Source organism: Podarcis liolepis (assembly GCF_965112155.1).
Source record: "Podarcis liolepis genome assembly, chromosome: 3".
Taxonomy (NCBI): Eukaryota; Metazoa; Chordata; class Lepidosauria; order Squamata; family Lacertidae; genus Podarcis; species Podarcis liolepis.
This window is the reverse complement of record NC_139557.1, coordinates 73,786,836-73,813,070: the sequence shown is the minus strand read 5'-3', so window position 1 is coordinate 73,813,070 and position 26,235 is coordinate 73,786,836. Positions and strand designations below refer to the sequence as shown.

Here is a 26,235-nt window from a genome sequence, read left to right as displayed (position 1 = left end):
TGTCTGACTAGTTAGATGTGCAGCCCAAATCCAGGATTTTTCCTTGCTCAGAACAACCTGACTCCAGCACTGCTTCCCCAGTGTGTTTGCAAGCAGGAATGCAATCCTGCATAGAGCAACTCTTTTAAACAAAAAACAAAAACCTCAACAGCTGGATTGTCTCCTACCTGTGCATTTGTACCACACAGACCTCCCTACCACATCGCCCCTCTCCTACTTCACAGTGAATCAGCTGTCAGGAGATCAAGTGAGTGCCGCTGACCCACAACACCAGCCACTACTGTCTACTGCCCAATTTTGGCTACACTAAAATTCTGGGTACCTGAACTGTTTTCTGTGGGGCAATAATCACTCCTCCACTAAGAGAGGCCAAAACTGTCTAGACAGTACACATATCACTCTAACCTTCTCTTTCTCTAATAGGCTAGATCTGCTTTTGTAGATGTCAGTCATTGCTACAATTCATTCATTGCCTCAAAATACAGAAAGGCTCAAGTCCTCTTCTTTCTCATAAAACAGATGAGAATAGTGCCTGCATGTTTTGCTTTATATCACAGGGGATCTGAAGGGCCGGGGGGGGGCACAGCAAAATTCAGGGGAAAAAAACACTTGAGGACAAGCAAGAGCAGTATATATTTCTGCCTCTTGGAGGGCATTGCCATTGTCATAAGAGAAGAAAAAAAGGATCCAGTGTCTTCTTTGCTTGTGGCCTTACTCTTGCTGGCATGGTTGGAGCATCTGTTTCTGTCCTCTTGTCTAGTATAGAACTACATAATTTTGTTTCCATCCAATCTCTGCTTCTGCAAATTTGTTGGGTCCAAGATTTAAAGGCAGACATGTAAGTGATGATAGCACTGCTTCTGCATTTGACTAGATTACGAAACAAGCAGCATCCATAGGGCTTGTTGTTGGAAAGTACAGAATGTTGCAAAGTACAGAACATCTTCAGGTATTTGGCCAAGGAACAGAGTCTGGGATTCTGCCAATTATAACCCCCCTGCAACACCACTGCAAGGCCCTCGCATAGCACAACCTCTGACTCATCTTCTTTCCTACTTCAGATTCCGCCACCTTCTGCAGCATGAGAAAGAAATTGGTCTATTTTTGGAAATACTCACATCAAATCAAGCAATAAATTGACATGTGGATGGGTGGAATTTTCAATCAGGCCAAACCTTTGGTTTTTAGAGGTCCATGATAAATGTGATGGCAAATATAAAAAAAACAGGAATGGTTAGCTTAGAGGAAGAGACCAACTGAATTTCTTGTAGTGTTCATTGAGTCTTGTCTCCCCTCCCCTTTTCCTCAACTCTTTTTATGTCAACTTGTCATTGTGGAGGACTGGAGAAGACAGTAATTTTTAAAATAAGTAATGATTTGTTTTACTATAATATCGATAGTTTCTGCTATCAATTTCTGCTATTCTTTTTTATTATAATATTGATAGTTTCTGATAGTTATGCCTGCTTCTCATAAACTGGCAAAACCAAAAATATGCTATGTTCCTTACAATTCAGCAGCTTGTAATGCCATTTGAAATAAAAACTTAAAATATTTATTTATTAAATTTCTAGACCACCCTTCTGAGCATCACAGGGCAGTTTACAAAATAAAAACTCACAAATACTCAACATAACAACAAACAAAACAATAACCCACACAATTTAAAAGGCCATAGATTACTTAATTAGCCAAAGGCCTATGAGAAGAGGAATGGGTTTTTTCCTGGTGCCTAAAATATAATTCAATTTGTAATTATTGTTTGAGTAAACTGTACTTTTAATATACCAAAAATATATTCTGTGGTAAACCAAGTTATACATAATGTATTTTATGTTCCTAAAGTAACAAAGTGACTTGTATTATGTAGAGAGTACTTTTTTAAAATAGAAAGTATGGCATTTTTGCCAATTAATTCTGTTCTTTTCTGAAACCTCTAACAGGGGGGAAACACCAATTCCACCCCCTCTCCCAACCTGGTTTCAAAATTTCTTAGAAATTTACATTTCTAATCTCAAGTTATACAACTGCTAGACAGCTACTTTTTAATGAAAGAAAGCTACACATCTGGGGGCTGTGGATCATCTGGGAAGGGGACTGCTCCCCCCCCCCAGACACCAATGAATAAATGTAATTGAAATGTGAGAGACTAATTTCCACATAATGAGCATATAGTTCAGATATAGTTTTTCTGGATTCAACCCAACATAATTATGCATGGGATTTTAATGTTACTATTTCAGCCTGGTTGTCTAAGGCTGTTCATCCTAGCCATAGACTGGCAACGCCACTATTTGCAAGGGACATTTCAGGGGCGGGTGGGGGTTGAGTGTAGCTTTTAAAAGCCCAGTAGCAGCAGATGGTCTGTTTGACTTGATGGTTTTCTGAATATGAACCAGCATGAGTTCTGAACGGAAGCTAGTCCTTGATGTCTTATAATGATGCTTCCAGCTGCTGAAAACGCCTTTGTGGCTAGAGAAGAGGAATAGAGCTAATGCAGGTGCTTTGTTCTCGTCGCTGTTATTACTGGGAAAGGTCAGCAATGAGCTCAGTTTTGTTCCATGATCACACACTTTTTAGTCTTTCTTATACCTCTTGCCCATTCAACACACATGGTATGAATATTTATATATTTTATTTATGGAGAAGAAAAACTTCCTTACATTCGCTGCTGGATATGATCCAAAGTATTCAGACTGCTTTTCATTAAATACTAATAAGAAAAGTAAAGACAGTCTAATTACCTATGCCACATTATTCTTATAATATTTTCCCTTCACATTTGATGGAAGCATTGTTTCGGAATAAAAACACCACACCACAGTTCCCATTACTAATTATAAGTAGGTATTTAAGGCTGCCAACTAATTAAATGTTCTGTATTTTAAAAAGCAAATCATTTAATAAAAATAGCTGTTCAATATTACAAATATACACCTTGTATTTTGAGAATGTCTCAACAGACATTTATATCCCACCTTTTCTCCAGACTTGGACTCAAGGAACAGATAAAATACAAAAGGGTAAAAGATATAAAATATACAGTAATGATTAAACTGTTTAAAAAACAACAGTAGCACTGGACATTGCTCTCACCAGCTCAAATCCCATTAAAATCTAGTGCTACAAGTGTTTCTCTCCCACCTTCCAAATCCTTATGCACACCAGCTCGGCCTAATAATAAACTTCTGGTTGTTAATTACTCTGCCTTAATTGCACCCAGCCAGGGTGAGTGCATTGTGGCATCTCCTCTTCAGGAATAAAGCAACAGTTTTGGAAATGTCCAGTTAAAAAATTAAGATGTGCTGAAGCTGCCCCTTGTCTTGTGAGGTCACCCTGCCTACAACAACTTCATTATTTGTCGTCATCCATCCTCCATGTATATGGACCAGCAGAGGCTGAAGACTCACAAACAGAGTGGTGAGATGCCGTTGATGAATTCATCTGACCATTAAACAAAGCCATTTGGCCATCATGCCCCCAAGTGCAAAGACTCCAAAGGAGAAGGGTTTTGTTTTTATCCAGTTCTTCTGCCTAAGAAATATATTCATCAAAAACATCAACTGAAGTTAAAAATAGAAATGAGCTATGTGTGCCTATTAACATAGAAATGGAAAAGTGATTCATAGATCTAAAGTGATGCCCTTTTTTGGCATCTCCTGACAGTATCGCTTTGTCAGTGCAACGGTTCAGACTCGATAATGTTCCCGAAGATAATTCATCCCTGTGTCTACTTACTGGATTGTGTGTTCATGTTCCTGTGTAGCAAGTGTATAATAGTTCAGGGAAATCATTCCTTCATCCTTGTGCAGAGCAGCTTTTTCGCGTTGATGTGCGTCACTAGCTGTAGTGCTGCCTTTCTATTTCTGGAAGGTATCTGGAGATCAGCTCAGTTTCTCATCAAAGTCATTAGCTCTGTGAATACATTCAAATAGTCTGGAAATGGACAATCTTAGAGAAGGGTTCATAAGACTGTGCCTGTTCTCTCTCCTCGCTCCCCATTGGAACTTGTGCACCTGAGCCCTTTGGACAAGCATTTGTTCTGGATTGATGGAACATACATTACAAACATGGAACATACAAATGGCTCATTCAGTGCACTATTTGGACATAGCTCTCTGTGAATAGGTTTCCATTAACGAATGGAACACGGTCAGCAGGTGGAATCTTTTGCCATCATCCCCATGCATTCATTTCTACACTGGGAACATCTGCACAGTGCTATTCATTGCAGGAAATGACTAAATAATGCTTAATTCAATTAAATGAGTGCCCTTCCAGATGATGACTGCCAGATGCATATAGAACGTGTGTTTACATCTGCCTCTCTCATTTTTCTACCTATTTTTAAAAAGGAAATTCTGTTACACAAAGCATTCATATCTTCACAAATAATGGCAATGATGCTTAACATGTGACTCATGGTCACTTCCTTATTCTTCTTTGTGGTACGTTATATGGATCCCAGGAGAACGAGTCCTCTGTTAAGTTTACGTTGAAGTCCTGGGCAGAGTTATTGGAAACACACAACAGCAGCAAGAAGCAAAGCTCTGCTCGAGGAAATGTGTAAAAGAGAGTTTGAGAAAGCAACGTTGCAAATGGCATCGGAATCTAGTCAAAACAAAGAAAACTGTGACAGGAATATTGGCCTGATATGAAACAATATCAATAAGTACAACAAACAAGTGAAGGAAGTTGGAATCAAAGATGAATTTTAAAAATTAACTTTCTGAGGAATAAACAGACACCCCATACCCCTCTTCCATCTTAAATATGTGTTCACAAGTCTGCTTTGAAGCATTTTTAAAATCAACTTTTAAACAACTCTTACCTCATTCACCACATTAGGATTTGCAGTGCCTATCTATTTCCTGCACATGGATCACCTATTGACTCTCTCTCTCTCTCTCTCTCTCTCTCTCTCTCTCTTTCTTGTACAATATAAATAAATAAATAAACAGCCCCTCACATTCTTGAGTGGGATTACATGTGGCATCAAACAGATGGTTGGTTGCTTGCTTGTCACAGTCTTCACAGTGCCAGTCACTTGTTAAGGAGTGAAAGGGCTTACTGCAGACCTCCACATTGCCTTTTCCCTCCTCTAGTACATAGTCTGCAGTGTTAAAGCTGGCCATCTGCCTGGCACTGTACAAAGAGACAAACACGTGTCAGCTCTGTGTGCAAGGGGCTGCACTTTGAACCCTTACCTCATTTGTCCTCACAGCAATTTTGTGTAAGGTAAATCAGTTATCGTTCCCATTTAAAGCAAGACTCCACCCAGGGCTGACAATCCCAGAAACCCCTTAGTGGTTGTTTTCATACATTGCCTCATGGCACATTACAACACTAATACCTCATTTGACTTGTGTGATACTGCTAAGCATAGAGGAAATAGATCTTTAGGTAATAGAATATTTCAAGGGTGATCCCCACCTTTTCCTAGGCTTAGCACTGAACATAATTTCCTAAACACAAGATGCAATGTGTGTATTACAATACCACCCTATGCATGTATACTTGAAAGTATGGCCCATTGTGTTCAATAGGGCTTATTCCCAGGTAAGTGTGTATAGGACTGTAGCATGAGCGTAGCCAGGATTTATTTTTTGTGGGGGTAGGCTTTATGTTGGGGGGACAGAACCAAGTTATCTGTGATACAATTGGTCAGTTAAATATTTTTATTTATTTACTTGCTTTGGGGGAGCTGCCCTCCCTGGCTACACCTATGGACTGTAGCCTAAAATATCTTTCCTGTGTTTTTGTTCTTTTATGTATCTTGTTGGCAATTATTTTAATCCATCATTTGTGGTGGTGGTTGTTTTGCAGAAGTTGTACAGGAAAGAAATCATGCCGCCTTTTAAACCTGCTGTGGGACGGCCAGAGGACACCTTTCATTTCGACCCTGAATTCACTTCACGGACACCAACAGGTAACCAGGAATAGCAGCAAGAGAAATAAAATAAACAAATTCAATGGAAAAGATCATTATCAATTTTTTTATTCAATCTATGAATCACTTCCCGTAGAGTATCTTGAAGCGATGTCACATTAAAAACAACAGCAATAAAAGGATTTTTTTATTCCATATATAGAAACTAAAACAATTCCATATGTAAAAAGAATCCCATATACAAACAATTTAAAACAAGTACATATGCAAAAATCAGTTTCAAATCCAGTACATATACAACATGGGATAGGGCTGGTAGTCTTGTAGGATCTTAATGCAAACCTTGAAATTTAATGCTGACATATAATGTCTAGCTATATTTTAAAAGTAGCCTTCCTCCCCCTTCTTAATCCACTTAATTTACTTAGTTCTCTGTAACTAAAATTTTCTGGCTTTTCCAAGAGCCCAATAATCAGTTATACAGATACATTGTTCTTCCACAGGTGTCTCCCACATTATATATACTATAACACCACAGCTTCCTATGGCAACTAGACTACACATCACTGGAAATATTAGAGCTCTAAGCAAAACCTAATAAAACAACAGCCTTTTTTCCCCTTCCAGATTTGCAGCAAGGCGAGGGGTGCAGATGAGTGAGAGAGTGTTATGCTTTGACCCACCCTATTCATATCTTCTGTTTCCTCCCTGCATAAGATTCTGACATATAGTAATAGCACCTCAGAAATTGCTCCTTTCTGTCCCAAGCTAAAACCAAATTAGCTCATTCACTGCAGAGTTCTCAAATTGCTGTAGTCAGTCATCGCTCTTATAACCTGAGGCAATTTCTCAGTTATAGAGATCAGGTTAGTGTGAGCTTTTGCATTTCTCTGGCAGTGTGGTTGCTGCTGCAGCAATGTTCCTTTCTATGCCTCCAGCATTTTGTGAAATGACCAGATTACATGGAAGGAGTCCATACTGTGATATTTTCCCACACCAGTTCGGCTCTATAAAATCTGGAGTAATACTAGCATGGACAGAAACTGTAGTGTGGACAAGAATTTCCAACACACCTGCATCTATTCAGAAATCCAGGGAAACGGGAGAGTGGTAAAGTCTTCAGGTGATTGGATGGCATAGGCTAGGTTCACATACCGGATTAAAATGCAGCTCCGTTCTTTTCCACCCAATTCAGTTGGAAGCTGATTTAGAGAGAAACACATCAGAATGTACTATTTCATTTAAAAATGACAAGAAAGGTGTAGCTTTTGGTTAACACCATGTGTACACTGCTTCCCGAACCAGCGAGAGTAAACAAGAGTGTGTGCACAGCCACAAACTGCCATCTCCCAGCCCGGCTAACTGACTGCCTAAATAAATGGCTGCTTGGTCATCATTTTTCACCTTCAGTTTGTGTCCACACTGGTGCAAATCAACAGATTGGCTCAGGCTTCTTCAAACTCGGCTCTCCAGATGTTTTGAGACTACAATTCCCATCATCCCTGACCACTGGTCCTGCTAGCGAGGGATCATGGGAGTTGTAGGCCAAAAACATCTGGAGGGCCAAGTTTGAGGAAGCCTGGATTAGCTGGATATCAATTGTGTACTGTTGTGGTGCAAACCAGTTCTGCAATTTGCACAGCAGAAAGAAGAAAGAAGAAAATTGTTCAATAACCAATGTTCTAGCATCTAAAGCTTAAAGGAGAGTTGCTGGCATGGGCTCATCTTGCAATATGCTGCTCCCAATTCTAAAAGTAATTTTGTACCTCGGCTCCTCATCCCACCATTCACTATGTTCACACTGCCACTCCTGAAAATACAGAGACAGCTTTATGTTTATGTAAAGGTGGACTGGGAAGAGTTTGCATGCTCAGGCAGAGTGAGGCAGCTGCCCCAGGTAGGAGATGCTCACAGGTGAGGAGCAGACAGAGCTGTGTGTGCCACACATTTGGTCCTGCACCCGCTAAGGTAGCCTGCTGTCAGCTGGGTCAACTTTTTAATCTGGAGTTGTTTCTTTACAGCATTGGTAGGACCTGCATTGTAGCACTCTAATTTCCTGATGGAAATATTGTACTCTCTTTGTATTGGCTTTGGAATCCCCAATCGTCCCTTGAATCATATCTCACCTCCTCTGCAGATTCCCCAGGCGTCCCTCCAAGTGCCAACGCTCATAATCTCTTCAGGGGATTCAGCTTCGTTGCATCCAACTTGGTGCAGGAGCCTCCACAGCAAGATGTCCACAAAATCACAGTTCACCCCATTGTCCAGGTAAGGCTGCATCTGGTGAAAGTGTGTATGGTCACTGGAGGCTGATGGCAGTCCGCCATATTTGCAAATATCCAGGGTGAACACAGTTGACCCTTACTAATGTTAGACACAAGCCCAAAGCGCAATATTTTTCACAGGCTGGACATTAGTGTTAGGCCTATTTCTTAGTATTGTATACATTTTCCTGATTGTGATAGTCCTATTGACAGAAATCATAATGCAAGTTGAAATCATAACGTGACACTTAAATGCAATCTCAAGAAGCTAGCAGTACAGTGGGACCTCGCAAGACGAATGCCTCGCAAGACAAAAAACTCACTAGACGAAAGGGTTTTTGGTTTTTTGAGCTGCTTCGCAAGACGATTTTCCCTATGGGCTTGCTTTGCAAGACGGAAACGTCTTGCAAGTTTGTTTCATTTTTCTTAACACCGTTAAAACTGTTGCGACTTGACTTCGAGGAGCAACTCATAGAACGCAGTGTGGTAGCCTTTTTTGAGGTTTTTAAAGACTTTGGTGATTTTTGAAGCTTTTCCAAAACTTTCCCAACACTGTGCTTCGCAAGACGGAAAAAATCGCAAGACGACAAAACTCACGGAACGAATTAATTTCGTCTTGCGAGGCACCACTGTACTCTGTTAGGTTTTCTTCTTAGTCACTAGGAACCCAGACTTCTACCTGAAATGCTGTGGTGCTTGCCTGCCTTCAGTGTGATGTTTTTGCATGTATGCAATATATAATGACACTTTCATTAGCCAAATTTGGTAGAATTATTAAACACCAGAAAAATGGCAGGCAATGTTTATATGGAAGGAGAACTTGCATATTGCAAGGACCCCTGAGAAGCTCAGTGCTTCTCTTTCATGTTCTGCACAGAGACCTATTGGATGCCCCTGCAGGCAAGCCTCTCAGCATCAAGAATGACAAGTAGGCAGCGCAGCAGTGTCTTCAAGTGTTTTGTGCCATAGGATTAAAGGACAGCAATTCACTTATATGAGAGAAAGAAAGAAAGAGATTTCAAGGGTGCTTTGGGGGAAAGAACAAACTGGTTTCCTCCAGCCATTAAAAATTAAGCCCACTCCTATATACTCCTATATACAGCTCTCAAAAAGCCCCCTGTTATAATTCAAACCACAATAAACAGATAAACCCATAACTAGAAAAAAGTTTAAAAGTATTGAAAACCTGGCAGAACAAAATGTCTTCATTGTTTCCCTAAAGGACAAGAGGTAAGGGGCTAGTCTAATCTCTCTTGTGAGGGAGTTCCACAATTAAGGCACTACCACCAAAAAGTCCCAACCAATTGCACCTGCTTTGGGAGAGGATCACAGTGCAGAGCTACCAACAATGTTTGCAGCTGATGGTTAGATTCATGCAGGAGGGTCAATCCTCCAAATGTCTTCAGAGACCTGCCCTAAGTTCTGTTTCTTAGATGTACAGTGGTACCTCGGGTTAAGAACTTAATTCGTTCCAGAGGTCCGTTCTTAACTTGAAACGGTTCTTAACCTGAGGTGCGCTTTCGCTAATGGGGCCTCCTGCTGGCGTGCGATTTCCGTTCTTACCCTGGGGCACAGTTCTTAACCTGGAGCAACCACTTCCTGGTTAGCGGAATTTGTAACCCAAAGTGTCTGTAACCTGAAGCATCTGTAACTCGAGGTACCACTGTAATTGAAAGTGAGGTAATTTATCTAGGTAATAGTAGCTGCTATAGTTCCAGGTGGCTAATACAGGAAACTAGAACTCTTCCAGGCATGCATTATTATATGCGCGTGTTTTAATTCCTTCCTCTGGTAATGAGATGCTTGTATTAAAACACCCAGAGAGCAATGTATTATTTTTTAAAATGACACTGATGTATTCTTTTTTTTATGTTATAGCATTATTTACAACCTAATCCCATTTATGTTTGCTTAGAACAGAGAGGGGAAACTCATTGCTCTCCCAATGTTGGTCTCCAACTCTCATCAGCCCGACATGGTCAATGGTCAAGGATGATGGAAGTTGAAATCCAACATTGGGAGGATCCAGAGTTCCTCATCCCTAATTCAGAAGAAAATCCCACTGAGAATTCAGCTCAGTGGGATTAATTTCAAGTGAGTGTGCAAAGGGTCATAGTTTTAACTGGACTGGCATAAATTAAGAACTGAGTTCTGCTGAGGCTTTTAGTTTTCAGCTCTGTTTGGTCTTCTGTTGGATACTGCCATAAGACCTGCCTTCTTATGCTATCGTTTTGTTTTCCTCTATAGCAGTTACATGGGAACAATATTCACTTTACAGATGGTTATGAAATCAAGGAGGACATTGGTGTTGGCTCTTACTCAGTATGCAAGAGGTGTGTACACAAATCCACAGAAGCAGAGTTTGCCGTGAAGGTAAGACATCACCTTGTCATGCTGTCATCTGCAGAATTTTAATGGTTTGAGGCAAGAAGAAGAAATTTATTATAAACAAGTGATCATATACACATTTGGAACTTTCACACTCATTCTCAGGGAAACTTTATCCATTCACTGTTAGCAGAATCATTTGCAAAGAAGCAATGATGTAACAACCAGCAAATAATATTACATCTTCAAACATGTACATACTGGGTTTCCAGTTCCTGTATGTCTTTGTATTTCTTGTGCTCGTGAATTTGTATCTTTTCCCCCCCTTTTCTTGTAGCTGAGTCTTCTCCTTCTACCACTGCTATATTTTGTTGATTCAGAGGTGGGAAACTTGCATAGCACTGAAAGCCTCAGTTGAAATATATAATGGAAAGCCACAACTAATTTGCATTTGCATTTGCATGCATCTAAGGCTGTTTGCATATTGTTTTCCCTACATATTTTATTTGGTATTATTCAGTAGTATTTAATGGACCACCTGCCGTGGTATAAACCTGCAAAGGTCTTTAACTTGAAGCACAGAGATGATGCTTATCAGACTTTTCCTCACAGTGGAATTGCTCTCTATCCCTTTGATCATTTTGGTCCCCCTATTCTGAACCTTTTCCAACTCTATAATATCCTTTTTGAGGTGAGGTGACCAGAACTGCACACAGTATTCCCAAAGTGGTCTCACCACAGATTTGTATAATGGCATTATGGTATATTGCACTATCTGGGATCCAAGTTTATCATAAGAGTTAATTTAGCCCAACTGATAGATGCTTTGTGAATTGCTTAATTAAAGGGCTTAATGTTCAAATGCCCAGAGTGCTAATAGCAGTACAATTGAAGGCTTGTGTTATGAATGCTGAGTCAATGAATAGTGGAAGTGACTGAACCAATAGTGCCTGCAGATATTGTGGCACACTCTGTACTAATGGCCATGCTGCTCAAAGTGTGTGTGTGTTTCTCCTTTATCTCTTTCCAAAATAGTGATTATTCCAGTGTTATGGAAAAGTTAATCATAGCACGAATGAATTGCTGAAGCTAATCAAGCTTAACTGTGCAAAAAAAGAAAAGATCCCCTAGAAACAGTTAAAATCATAATACCTCTCATCTGAGGGGGGAAATAGAATTATGTCATGTTCTTTGAAAATAATGCTAGCAATACCGTAGTAATTTTCTTACAACAGTGGTATCAGAAAAAACAACAAAAGCAGATTAAAAACCACACAAAGACTTATTTTTAGGAGAGGTATTTAAATTGAACCCCATGTATTTCATAGCAGCAAAGACCTCCAGTATTTTTACTCAGTATTAATATTACAGGTTAATTAATTTTAGACAAAACTGCCACTTTAAAATTCCTGCATTGTATGGCTGTTAATGCTCTTCCCACCCTTGGACTTTATATTTATATGACACATAGTTAGTGGATCTGCTCTTTCTTACAGAGTGACTTGAATATGAAATGACGCACAAAATTTACAAATGAATTCTTTATACCCCCCCCCCAATGCATTTCACTGTGGATAGTATCTTGCATCCCACACATATGCCCTAAAAATAGAAGGCTGGATCCAAAAGGACCTTGTCACAATCTAGGCACTTCTACTCCTATAACGGCCTCCACCATAATTTCTCCTCTCCATTCGCCGCCCCAGTACCCTATCCCACACCATTTGGGTGGAGGGTGTGGTATATATAGTGGGGAAATCTTGCTTCAGGAGTGGAGTTCAATTTGTGGTTTATTGGAAGCAAACCATTGTATCCTAACACATGTTGTACCGAATAGAATAGTTTAAGCAACGTAACCCGCCACCTCTTTCTCTTATGTTTCACCTGTACAATTGACATCTATTTGTTGTTAGTAGCTACGAAGATTTCCTCCCCCCTTTACGATTTGCTGTTTTTAGTTATTCCGCTTAACCAATGAGTTGATGCATCTCAATGAGCCTGTGGCAGCTTTGTAACCAATGAGGTTAATCCGAGGCTCAGTTATTGCTAATTGAAATTTTAGTGTGCTGATGCACTGTATGTCTCCATTTCTTTGAAGCTCTTCTTTTGAGTAAACACACAAAGGAGTCTTATGAATGTTAGCTACACCTTCACTTGAATACAACACCTAATTACCATTGAATCCTTTTCTTCTAGATCATTGATAAAAGCAAAAGGGACCCCTCTGAAGAAATTGAGATTCTTCTGAGATATGGACAGCACCCAAACATCATCACTCTTAAAGATGTAAGTGGTCTCTCAAGTCACCAAACTGATCCACAGAAAAATATGAACAGCTGGTTGTAGACAGTGGTGTGAAGCCAATTCCAGCTACATTTCGTGCATATATGACTCAGTGGAGATTTGAGTTTGGTTAAATGTATTCATGTTACTTGTAGGAAAATAACTTTTTATTACTGGTGACTCAGTTACACTAGATTCCAGGGGAGAGGCCATAAAGTAAAGGTTTAAATAAATAAAATCAGGAACTCTGAGATGCAATGACTTTGATGTTCACATGGAGCTTCTAGGTGGTTTGAAAATAACCAAAACCACAACGGTCAAACTAGACAATCAGCAATGTGTTGTCGAGATTTCTGACTGCACTTAGTTACTACTATCTTGCAAACATCAACATGGTAGGTTCCTGTGGAGTCTAAAGAAGAAACAAGTGGCTTCTTCACCAATGTGCAGTAGGGAGAAGCAGAATGGGCTATGTGCTTTGGAGGCTACTTCTGCTACTGTTTCCCACCAAGTTAATCACGTATATTTATATCTCCAAACGATGGAGGGGATATGCAGCATCTTTCCAGCAAGCAGGAAGGGGCAGGGCAACCATTCTATATGAGTATACAACCATCAGTCAGGTAGAGCCTAGAACTGGGCACTAGTTCTCTCTTTAAATTATCCACCCAACATATTGCCATTGGGAGTATGTATTGTGATTATCATAGATAGGATTGGCTTATGTACTCCCTTTCGTAAAAAAAAAGGTTTTTCCCCCATCTTTTTTTTGTTCAGAGGCTAATGTGCTTTAAGGGACACGGGTGGCTCTGCGGGTTAAACCACAGAGCCTAGGGCTTGCCAATCAGAAGGTCGGCAGTTCGAATCCCCTCAATGGGCTGAGCTCCCATTGCTCGGTCCCTGCTCCTGCCAACCTAGCAGTTCGAAAGCATGCAGTGCAAGTACATAAATAGGTACCGCTCCGACGGAAAGGTAAACGGCATTTCTGTACACTGCTCTGGTTTGCCAGAAGCGGCTTAGCCATGCTGGCCACATGACCCGGAAGCTGTACACCGGCTCCCTCAGCCAATAAAGCGAGATGAGCACCACAACCCCAGAGTCCATGACTGGACCTAATAGTCAGGGGTCCCTTTACCTTTACCTTTAATGTGCTTTATAGTGTTGCTGCTTTCTCCTGTTACTATCAGCACTTTAATTCTATTTTTTCACTATGGATTCATGCATGCTATGATGATGATGATTTATTTATTTAAAAATGCTGCCATTGGGAGGTTGGGTTTTAGGAGGACCCTCTCTAAATACCACCACCAAGCATCAAGTGAAAGAGGAATCTCCTCCATCTACTGTTTCCTATTCAGCTACTTTAGCTTCCATTATCTTCTGGTAAAACCTTGTGCTGGAACATTAAGACAGTGCCCACATGGCATTTACATCCTTAGGGAGGATAAATGAAAGGGCAATAAATGAAATAAATAAATGGATGGCTGGAGAATTTTGAATGACGCACCTGATTGCTTCTCTGCATGTATAGGTCTATGATGATGGGAAATATGTATACCTTGTGATGGAGCTGATGAGAGGAGGGGAACTCTTAGATCGAATACTTCGGCAGAAGTGCTTCTCAGAACGAGAGGCCAGTGCTGTCCTTTGTACTATTACCAAGACTGTCAACTATTTGCATTCCCAGGGAGTAAGTACAATTTCTTCTGCTTTCTAAAAATGTTATCTTTATTTTATTTCTTATTTGGGCATTACCCAAAATGTGCATGAACTTGTAAGTTACTAATTTACTATTGAAGAACACGCCTGTATAATAAGGAATGCCATATCAAAGATATCACACTTGGATAATATCTTCCATACCAAAGAGCTAATCCTTATTACTTTCCTTAAACCCAAAGGGTATAATAGACTTTATCATAAACATTTATATCTGGACTTGCCTCACTATTTTATATGGGGGGGGCATATATTTAACCCTATGGGAAGAGGAGGCAGACAACATAGCCAATCTGAAATCAAATGGCCCTGTGCGTTTTCTGGGTGAATACTAATTTAGTGAATACTATTTAGTGAAAATTTGTAACATTTCAGGAAGACCAGAGGTAAATAGAAAAGAATTATCAAATTTATTTGGTTTACGACTAAAATGCAACTCTATGTACATTATCATTTGGTAAATGTCAGCATTAGCAAGGCATGACACCAAATGCCGAAGCAAACTTCAAGTGGTAAATCTTGAGAATTTCCAGCTGCCAACACAAACCAAATTTAACAACAGCTTGTTGCAACATTGCATCATTGCAACAGCTACTTCACTTTATATAACAGTTTTTCCTTTCCTTGCAGGTTGTTCACCGAGATCTGAAACCTAGTAATATTCTTTACATGGATGAGTCAGGTAACCCCGACTCCATCAGGATCTGTGATTTTGGATTTGCCAAACAACTGAGAGCTGAGAATGGCCTGTTAATGACACCATGTTATACAGCCAATTTTGTAGCACCTGAGGTACATAGCGGAGCGATCCCTGTTCCAGCAACTGTAACATCATATCCCATATTTACATCATGGTTGGAGAGGCAAAACAGCTTTAGATTGGCCTCTCGGTTGCTTTTGATACTATAGTCCATGCCATTTTCCTTGAGCATCATATTTTCTGATGTTTTTATTGCTTTTTGCCTGATTTGTCTCCGAAGGTGACATGTGAAAAGGCAAGCTCAAACCCATGGGAGTCTGCATGTGGCATTCCACAGGACTCAGGGCTCTTGCCTTGCAAACATGCAAACCAGGATGTGGGGTGGAGTGGTGTAAATCGGCTGGATGAAGGTTCAGGGTGCAAAAAACGGTTAGAGGAAGAGTTAGACCCCTTTTCCCCTTTTGCTCTTTGTAAGAAATGCCACAGCAGTTTTGGCAAGCAGCTTTTGAAACATTTCTTCTCTAATATCCTGAAGTTCACCTCCAACTTCGCTCTGATCCCCGACTCCCTTGCCACTGAAGCATTTGTCCAATTAAATTGAATGTTAGGAAAGCAGCCAGAGGGAATGGCAAAGGCGAAATAACATGTCTGCTTACATTAGTCTTCTCTGTTTTACTTGGAACCCATTGATTTTCTTTTAGTAGACTGCAATGTAATAATTACAACATGAACTATCGTGGATTGTTAAGGATATCTGAGAGGAGGAATTGGCCTGCCATCTAGTGGGAACAAATGCAGGAAAACAAACCATGAATCACAAAGGCTGTTAATCTCATGTCAGTGTGTAAATTATTTTATTCTCCAGTTTTCATCCAAGCCTAGGTGGGCTTTATCTGTGGTCTTATAGACTGCTGGGGAAGACATTACAGATCTAGTGCCAGGTAGCATTCACCATACTTCTTAGGTTTTGGCCAGCATAGGGAGAATTTTATGTGTAATCATCAAACATGCAGCTACATGCTGTGCTGTATTTTCAGTCTCAAAGTCTCATTTGAAAATAACCATTCTAGCTTACATGATTAGGACTCCCACAGGCAGTTTCATGCTATCAGTATATAATAAAAGCCAAAACCATACTATTGCTTTGTTTCAAAATCCATAGTGACTTTACATGTAGTCATAGCAATTTATTTCTGAAACATTAAACACATTTCTGATCAATGAAACTAATTCTTGAAAAACAGTATTTCATCATTAACTGTTAAAAGTAATTGTCTGCATAATGTTATAGTTGGTTACATGTTGAAAACTTGATTTGTTTGGAACAAATATGGGAATGAACAACTGTGTCTGTGGCACAACAAGATACACACATTCATCATATGTGACAGTTAGGGATGGAAGGAGCTGTCAGTTTTCGTTCTCTCTGTTTCTCATTTTCCCAATAATAAATTCAATTTTCCACATTACTTCAGCAACTTACAATTTATTTTTATTCTTTTAAAAACAACCCTCATGAAAATTATTCAGCAAATTTCTCTTAATAAATCCATGTTTGTTTGCAGTTTTGACTAATGTACACATTTTTGCAAACAATTTCTCCTAATAGAATGCATTTTTACTGTTATTTGAATGCTATTTTTTCCTAGTATATCCATTTTTATTCTCACCTCTCCCTAACATGCATTTTGTAAACGCTCAGTTGAATCACTGCATCACAAAATTCAAATAAGTGTGAATTTGGAAGGATGACTGTATTTCAGTTCTCATGTTGCTTTTGAAAGTGTGAATTTAATAAATTCAGCTTTAAATGTGAACTGAATTAAACTTCTCAATGAAGCCTCATGACAGTGCACACATGCATAACATATATGCTTATTTTGTATGGTAGCGATAACCGTTCTGTAAGAATAAAGCCATGTGTGAAACAGATTTAAATAAGCTTCTGGGACGATGCCATGCTCTAAATGCTATGGATCCTTTGTTTATGATCAACTGATCAAAATTTGGTGTTGCAAGGGACAAATCTATTCTCTGGATAGTGGTCTGGAAGTGGGGCAGGTTTTGTTTGTTTGTTTTGCACAAATCAACCACCCAACGGCACCATCAAACACCAAGGCCCAAGTGATGAAATAAAAAGAAGCATGTAGCCTTAAATTGTGCAATTGCTCTATCACTTTTGAAAACCTAATTCTTATTCCTATGGGCAGAAACAGCCATTCATTGAATATACTACTGCAGTCTTCAGGGCTGCATTCTTCAGGTGGAGACCCTAGTTCTCTGCTATGAGTTGGCCATCACTGGCATCAGTTTTCTCTCTCCTTTGGTATATTTTCTGCCTTTTGAGGATGCAGGAGTGAAGAATACATAGTGAAAAAAACCAGACTGTGTATGAAATACAGTTGTACCTCTTTCTGTTCTGGAAGTCCGTTTGACTTCCAAAACATTCGGAAACCAAATTGCGGCTTCTGGTTGGCTGCAGGAGGCTCCTGCAGCCAATCAGAAGCCGCAGAAGCCGCATCAGATGTTTGGGTTCCAAAGAACATTCGCAAACTGGAACACTCACTTCCGGGTTTGCCGCGTTCAGGAGCCAAAACGTTCGTCTCGCAAGGCGTTCAGGATCCAAGGTACGACTGTAGTTCATTTCCTCAGCTTGCATTGTTAGGTCTCCTTGTACAATTATTTCCCTGTCCAAGGTGACCACTCTTTCCAACAAGTTCAAGCAGATGTGAACAAGCCACTATCATAAATTTCTTGGCAGTTCCAAAAAGAGTTTTATAACCTCCTTCTTCTACTTCTGTTCTCCTTTCCACAGGTCCTGAAACGGCAAGGCTATGATGCAGCCTGTGATATCTGGAGCTTAGGGATTCTGTTGTACACCATGTTAGCAGGGTAGGTGCAAGGCCTTCCTAGTATCTTTGCACAAGTTGGAAGTCTTCTCCATGGGCTACTGCAGTGGCAGCCAAGTTTCCCCCTGGAGGTAACCAGTGCCAACCATCACCCAAGGAGCTCCTTTTTGCTGTTATTTATTGCAAAGAACAATCAAAATTGGGATTTTACACAAAGTCTGCTGAACAAATGGGATGCCTTCCTTGTGAACAGCAATTGTATGAATGACTTTTTAAAAGTAAATTGCAAGCAACAGTGACCCAATCCAAATTGGGAGCTCAATCCAGAGCAGGGTTAAAGCACCTTGTCCCCAACAACAGGGTCCCATGCTGAAACAGGGACCCCACACTGCCATTTACTTGTAAAAAGCAATTCACACAATTGCTAATTGCATGACAAGCATCTCATCTATTTCAGCTTCTAAAATGAGGTCTTGTTCTGCTTTCTTTTTTGCTTTAAAAATAAAAGTTGACACTTTCCTAAGTCTCAGGCCACATGCTAAACTATACATTCAAAGTACATTTCCCCCTCAAAGAATCCTGGGAACTGTAGCTTATTAAGGTGCTGGGAACTGTAGCTCTGTAAGGGGTGTACCAATCCCAGCATTATTGAGGTGGGGGGGGATATGCTTTGAATATGCTTTTAAAGTATAGTGTGTATGCAGATTCACCCCCACCCCACCCCGTTGTGCTAGATCTCAATTATTTGTCCTGCTAAGGGGTTAGCTCCTTACTACTTAGGTTTTTTAAAAATAAAATAAAAAATTAACCAAAACATTCTCCATTTGCAAGGAAGATAAATAAAGGGGGACATTTTGGAGGAACACCCTTCCCCCCCCCCGATGATGTTTTGTTATGACTGACAGTTCAAAAGAGGTGTTGTACAGTTGTGTCCATGAAAATGAGGGCCTCATCTCACAATTGGTGTTGTTACTTTAGTTAATTATGTTAATCATTTTCATCAATAATGCTGTTATTTCTTCAGAGGGTGAGGCCTGATTAAAAGTTTTATACAAGCCGAACCTATTATTATGCTCTGGTGACTCTGCATTGTGCAAACACCTCTTTAAAATACCCGCTTGTGGCTCAACAGATTCACTCCTTTTGCAAATGGGCCAGATGATACCCCAGAGGAGATTCTGGCCAGAATTGGCAGTGGAAAGTATGCACTTACAGGAGGAAACTGGGATTCAATATCTGATGCTGCTAAGGTAAGCAGATAACATATTCTTAGGTTGGCCTCCAAGGCTGTTTGTGGCTCAAAAACGTATCAAAATTGTTTTCAGACACATATTTTGAAAGAAAAGTTATTTAGAAATGTCTACTTCAATACAATTTTTTGTATTTGTTTTTAAAACCATAGATTAAAACAGAAACGGATAGAATGGACTTATGGGTGAATGAATGTGAAGGTAACATGGACCAGATGTTGGGATTGGGATTCACCCATCCGAATCCTTAGTACATGAGAAAAGGAGACTGTTTCAACTGTCTAATTACGTTGCCTAATTACAGTAGGTTGGGAAGTCTTATGCTGAAAACCTGCTTCCCCAAAAGATTGGACTATTTGCAAAAAGGGAAGCAATGGAAAGTGTGGAGTAACAGTTGCTTGACACAATGTCATCTAACCTCTCCACAAATAAATCAGGATGAATCCCCAATAAGCTGATCATCTAGAAGCACCCTTAGTTGCAGGGAGTGAGTGCACTAACTGGCTAGGACCACTTCTGTGCATGTTGCATTCTGTGTTACAACCCAAGTAAACTCACTAATCCTGTTCTACCTGCCTAAAAGTCAACACTGAGATTGCTGTTTCACATACACATTTCCAAGACAACATCCTAGAGAGTTTTGGTGTGTGGGGTTGTGGCAGTATGTCTTCCCCTGCCCCACCTCATACCCCACTCCAGCAACCTACCGTGGAACTTTGTTTGCAGTGGCTACATTCAAGGGGCACAGGACCAGTTCTCAGATGATGAGTTCCTAGTGGCATTTTCCATTCCAGTATACCATATTTTGAAACTGCCACCATTACCCAGGCTTTAAAATGGAAATCTTCATGGGGAAAAGAAAACAAAATCACAAGATTTCTTCTCCTCTAATTTCTTTTTAACAGGATATTGTGTCAAAGATGCTTCACGTAGACCCGCATCAGCGCTTGACAGCAGCCTTGGTTCTAAGGCACCCGTGGATAGTAAATGGAGAATATCTATCCCAGAATCAGCTCAGCCGACAGGATGTTCACCTGGTAAAGGTAAGTTCAAATGAAGCTGCTTTGTATTCTTGCATACAGAAAAGGAGAATGATGGCCCTAGAGCAGTGTGGTCCAACATGTGTCCCTCAACACCTTTTTGGGGTGGCCCTTGGCAACATTTGACGCCTCCCAGCCTTTAGGCTGCCTTCCCAAAACTGGGTAAGCGAGGGACTATGCTTTGGGAAGGAGGCATGAGGCTCTGACAGGGCCCTAGATTCCTCCTGCCTCCTTCCCAAATCCTAGTCCCCATCTGTCAATTAGTATAAAGGACTGGTAGAAGAGGAGTTGCACATACACTTGTATAGCTACATTTTTTTCTGGGTGGGATCGGAAAGATCTGATGGATCTTTCTGAAATCCTCATTCTTCACCTATGTGTAGCCACACACACATAAGCCAACAAACATGTACTCCTTCTCCAATGTGCACTTTTGCTGCATATGAACATAAGCAACCATGTGCATGATAATCCACAGTGTGATATATAACTAATGACTCAGCTGAGTCCCACAGTCAAAACTAGCCTTAGCGGTTGAAGAATATAGGCTCCTGCTTCAGAAAGTAAGGAAGCGGTAATTGGGAGAAGCTCCCTTTGCTATAATGTCTTGATGCAGATACCCCATCTTCTTTAAATTGGGGGTGGGGAGTGGGACTGAAGAGTGAAAGCAGGCATTGTTCTTAAATCCGAATGGTCTCAATTTTTATTTTGCAGGGAGCAATGGCAGCTACCTACTTTGCTTTAAACCGAACACCTCAGGCACCAAGGCTGGAACCTGTATTGTCCTCCAACCTGGCCCAGCGGAGGGGGATGAAAAGACTGACCTCAACGAGGTTGTAGTGGTCCCAAAGATGCCTGGTTTAAAAAGGGAAAACATGCGCCGCATGTTGCTCAGAGAGGCTGATCTGTATTGCTAATTTTGCAGGACTTTGGACTACTGGCACATAAATTGCTAAAATGAGCAGAACTCCAGCATAAGGCAAAGATATCCTTTGCTTTCCGACTCCTTTTGTTGCTTTTGTTTTTTAAGTTAATGCCAAGATCCTGAGTTAGCAGGTACTCAAAGATGTCATGTGCCAATTTTTCAACTGCTGTACTGCTTCTTATTTAAGTGTATACTGCTAAGATCCTATTCTCATTTTCTCCAAATGTTATTTTTGGGATCTTTTAGATGCTCTGTAAGACCACTTTTTGTAAGCAATTTTCAGTAGAGAAACAAGTCGCTTTGGTTTTAGGGGTCAATTCTACCAGCATTTGTGTCATGGTGAATTGTCGCAGCTAGCAATTGATCCTGCTACCCATTATCAGCTGCAGCAGAGTTCATCTCCAAAGAGCTGAATGTGAAAGGAAGAGGCATGTGATGCTGTGAAATCAATGGCCTACTAAGAACGGTATTTAACATGAAGAAAGAAGAGCTGGCTGAATAGTGCTTGCTGTACTTCTCAAAAAGCACCCTTCATGTGTTTGGTCTGTACAGCAAATAATGCATGGGGGAGGGGAGAGATTGTGGTTGCACCCACTGATGCTGATAGCCACACATTCAAGGACCTCATTTGCTCTGGACATCCATTCTTATATTAATTAATTAATCAACTATCTATGCTTTGATAAACTGAGGGTATGGATCATGGATACAGGACCTTATGGCACCATAGGCCTATATGTGGAGGCTCTGTGCAAATAGAACTTTGAGTGTGTGGAGGTTTTGGTGGGGCAGTAGGCATGACCTAGTCTCCCTCTGTGTGGATGAATGAATGCAAGAATAGTGCTTTCTAAGTATGCTATGCTGTGTTACAAACTCTCCTACCTTTATCATGGAGATGGTGATCTTTTGTTTGCCTGTTCCATTTAAAATAATGGCTCATAATGCCACACGATTAGCTACATGACAAAATAACCTTACAAGCAGAAGCGAAAGAAACTGTCAGTGGAGAAATTTCAGTGAGAAAAAAATCTACAATATTTTTCTAACATCAGTGGAAACAGGCGTAACTGTGATGTTGGACTAACATTCCCTGACTGTATTGGGTTGAGTTGTGCATAAAGTGATTGACAAGAATGGACACATTCCACCTCCCACTGTCATCAGTGGCAAGTGCTATGTTGGTCAATTACTCTGGATTGCACTCATTGGCCACAACCCAAAACAGACTTAAGCATGTTTAAGCCCTTTGAAATATTGGGTTTAGCAGCTTTATGATTCTGAGTTGTATTGCGGCCATTATTTTAAGCACTTTACTTGACTTGCATTTTATAATGGATTTTGCCACCTTTTAAAACTCTGCAGGAAAAACCAGCATGCTACATTGTCTCTCGTTTCCTCTTATGGGGGGGGGGGGAAGGAACGTGAAGACATAATATTGTATCCTATAAAGGTAAATGTAAAGGTACCCCTAACCGTTAGGTCCAGTCGCGGACGACTCTGGGGTTGCGTGCTCATCTTGCTCTATAGGCTGAGGGAGCTGCCGTTTGTCTGCAGACAGCTTCCAGGTCATATGGCCAGCATGACTAAGCTGCTTCTGGTGAACCAGAGCAGCACACGGAAACGCCGTCCTATAGATTACATCTATTTTGCTGAGTGGTGAAGCCGTACCAATACTAAACACAGCTTGGGAGATTGGTGTCAATTGTGCCTGCAGATGCAAGAGAACAGATTTGTTGCATTAGCTACTGTAATGTGCTCCTTAGGGTCTGTTTCTGTGTGACAAAACGTCATGTAATTTATTTTATTCTATTTTGTCCTTAATTTTTAAATTATATTTCATGTTTCATTTCTATGTGCTGTGCACACAGGACGGCAACAGAGAAGCTGTTCTTGAAGTGTGACTTTTAGAATAAAACAATGCTGTGAAACTCCATAAAATGAAGGTTTTGACTCAGGCTTGACAGGCGATAGGTGTATTGTAGATTTTTGAAATCTTGAACATGTGGACCTGTTTTTCTGTTGTGTTCACTTTTGCCCTTGCTTGCTCCTTTAAATAGAAGAGCCCAGTGCACCCAAAATCATCAAGAGCCCTGGCAATTTCCTAACAATCAGAGTGCAATTTCACTACTTCTTGGACTTACTGATATCATAACCCTACTCAACCAAGGGTATATTAGTCCAGTCCATAAGTGACTGCTGACTGTGTGTAAATATTGCCCTTTCTATCCATAGATACCACAGGAGATGTTGCATCCCACTTGTAGAGTCTGCATGGTGATGATTCACATCTATGGTGATAATGGCAGTAGGAGTATAAGTACTGTACAGTCATACCTCGGAAGTTGAATGGAATCCATTCCGGAAGTCCATTCGACTTCCAAAATATTTGGAAACCAAGGCACAGCTTCCGATTGTACCTTGGGATCCAAGGTACAACTGTAATGTGCATTATATGCAATGCACACATTTAGAAATAACTGAAATTGCATGTTGCTCCTTCACAGAATCATGGTGCTTGGGTGCTTTGTCCCAGTGGAATATATTATTTGCCACAGATTAATTTTGTAATACCTTGTACTCTCTCATCCCATTGGATTTAGAGAAGCATTGCATCTGATGTGCTTTTTCAGTCATTTCCAAATCTGTGTTTCATCTAATGCACTTCACTGGTACTCCAGTTGCCAGAAAAGGACAATAGCTTAATGGAAGAGCACATGCTTTGCATGCAAAAAGATGCCGGGTTCCTTCCCTGTCATTTCCAGGTAGGTCTGGAAAGGGCCCCTGTCTTTAACCCTGGAGAGCCACTGCCAGTCAATATTGACTTAGATGGACCCTATCAGTGACCTGACCCAGTATAAGGCAGCTTCCTATTTTCCAACTGCCATTGCTACCATATATCTGAATTAAGTTTCTCATGCAGGATAGCTCAGCCAGTAAAGCATAACATTCTTAATCTCAGGGTTGTGGGTTTGAGCCCCACGTTGGGCAAAAGATTCCTGTATTGCAGGGGGTTGGACTAGATGGCCCTCGTGGTCTCTTCCAACTATACAATTCTGTGTTTCTAAGTATGTCTATGTTTCACCTTGGAAAATGCCCTTGTAAACCCATGTGTGTGTGTATGAAGTGAGAATTGCATAGAGCTGCTTGCGTCATTGCGTAACACCATGAGGCCACTTGCTATTTGGGGTAACTGAATCCCTCTGCTCTCAGGTGCTCAAACACACTAAAAAGTCTCCTAACGTTACAATTGTTTCAAGCACAGATAGGGAGCTGTGGGTTTTGTCTTTGATTAATGCAGTTTGCTTCTTCCTCAGAATATAGACACACTGCAAATTCAGGCCTTTTCCTAATGAGAATGAAACAACCAGTGGCTTTCACTTGTCTTGCATATGTGCTGTTCAGGTGCAAATAATTGCTTGGCTTTGTAAAGATCACTGGTTGGGGATAATGCAGTCCAAAACACCCAGAGACAGTGGTGTACTAGTCATCTGGAACCTGTGCAGAGACACCATCAGTATATTAATTCTCAGCAGTACTCCTAGTGCCACAGGGTTTCCAAGACCATGATTCGCCTGGTTTAATAATAGACTCCCCAGCACCTCCTAGTTGCTAGTTGCTTGTATAGTGCAGCTGAAATAACCACAGAATCTGCAGCCTGCACCTCATGAGAGGGCAAACATACACACCACTCTGGGATCAGTGTCAAAGAAAGTAAGACTAAGAGGAATGGTTGAGCCTTGTTTTGACAAAACCCTACACAGAACAACTGTCATATCAGGAAGGCTGCCTTTTTGGTTCCCTCTCTAAAAGGCTGTTTGAAGCCAAATGTTTGCTCCCATGCTCTCTAGTGCTGTTCATGAAATCATGAAGACAAACTGGTGGAAACATAGATCCAGTTCTTCAGAACATCTTCCCCTGAGGGTTTTGAAGAGCTGGTCAGGGATGAAAGGGTGTGTCATGATTCAGAGAAATACTTTACCCAGGAAGACTAAAAAGCTGAAATCTCTAAAGCCACTATAGTAGTTGTAGCAGGTGATCCAGAGGTTCTGCATGTTAGGCACATTACCTTTGCACTCTCCTGTTAAATAGACTTGTGCAATGCCTTAAAGATTGAACCCATCAAACAGGTGCAAAACCTGATCTGCAGGAAACGACGGGACACTTTATGAGTCTAAGGAACCTAAGTGAGGAACCTTTTTTTGTCAGAGGCCACATTTCCTCAGGGGGAATCTGTTGGGGACAATGTACCAGGGGTGGGTAGGGGCAGAACCAAAAGTGGGCAGGGCATCCCATTTCTCTCTATCTTTGCCACCACCTTTTCCATTTTCCTCCTCCTTGCCCCACACATGAAGTTATGGAGCTGTAAACGGTTCGTTTTGTGGTTTGTGGGTATGGAATAGCTTTTCTAGATAGCGGTGCAGTATTTTATTTACCAACTCCACCTCCATGTTTGTGAACTGTTTGGTTTGAAATGTCCATGCTTCAACGTTTCATGTTTGAAAGGGGCTGCAGTGTACAGACATTTATTATATGTACCAGAGTAACTTTTTTAAAAAACAAACTTGGTTTTATGAAGTGTAATATTTTTTATAGCACAATGATCATTTGGGACTTTGTACCTTGTTAGACACAATTGCATTTAGGGACGCTTCTTAATCCTGTTTTCTGTGTGCTGTGTCTACTGTTGCTGCTTCTACAGCTGCCGGCTTCAGCTGCTGGGTGAATGGTGTGAAGTTGTCCGAATTGGTCTTCAGAAGTCCACATGTCTATGTTGAAGGATGCTGGCAGAAAAAGTTAACTGTGGGTTCAAATGGGCAAGAGTTTACTGTGACAGGCTCCTGGGAAGGAACCTCAGTATTGGCCTTCATCTGTACATCTCTATTTATAATGAAATAAAAATAAAACCTATTGTACCTTAGCTGTTGATCTGACTCTTTGTTAAATTGTAAGCACTGGTCATGTTTAGTGATTTGTACTGAAGTCCTTC

The 26,235-nt window shown here is 40.7% G+C and overlaps 1 protein-coding gene and 2 long non-coding RNA genes across 9 annotated transcripts in view; 1 reads left to right on the top strand and 2 right to left on the bottom strand.

Annotated features, from left to right (window-relative positions):
- RPS6KA2 (ribosomal protein S6 kinase A2) overlaps positions 1-26,166 on the top strand; it is a 176,414-nt gene extending 150,248 nt beyond the window's left edge. For all 6 annotated transcript variants that reach the window (XM_083496442.1, XM_083496444.1, XM_083496445.1 and 3 more), the window contains 10 exons: positions 5,827-5,929; positions 8,028-8,158; positions 10,402-10,527; positions 12,679-12,768; positions 14,297-14,455; positions 15,115-15,276; positions 18,000-18,076; positions 19,166-19,283; positions 20,189-20,326; positions 21,038-26,166. In XM_083496442.1, the coding sequence (XP_083352568.1) occupies positions 5,827-5,929; positions 8,028-8,158; positions 10,402-10,527; positions 12,679-12,768; positions 14,297-14,455; positions 15,115-15,276; positions 18,000-18,076; positions 19,166-19,283; positions 20,189-20,326; positions 21,038-21,163 (1,230 nt within the window). In that variant the 3' untranslated portion in view covers positions 21,164-26,166. The remainder of the gene's footprint in view (positions 1-5,826; positions 5,930-8,027; positions 8,159-10,401; positions 10,528-12,678; positions 12,769-14,296; positions 14,456-15,114; positions 15,277-17,999; positions 18,077-19,165; positions 19,284-20,188; positions 20,327-21,037) is intronic.
- On the bottom strand, positions 6,326-25,961 carry LOC310703882. 2 transcript variants are annotated; one of them, XR_014524413.1, is made up of 4 exons: positions 25,868-25,961; positions 10,474-10,555; positions 8,017-8,170; positions 6,326-7,092 (listed from the first exon to the last, which is right to left on the bottom strand). It is a non-coding gene; the product is annotated as an uncharacterized lncRNA (long non-coding RNA). The 2 variants fall into 2 exon arrangements; XR_014524414.1 differs by lacking the exon at positions 6,326-7,092 and adding an exon at positions 7,110-7,700.
- LOC310703925 lies at positions 16,022-20,182 on the bottom strand. Its single transcript, XR_014524476.1, has 2 exons — positions 19,991-20,182; positions 16,022-18,158 (listed from the first exon to the last, which is right to left on the bottom strand). It is a non-coding gene; the product is annotated as an uncharacterized lncRNA (long non-coding RNA).
- Positions 26,167-26,235: the final 69 nt, after the last annotated feature.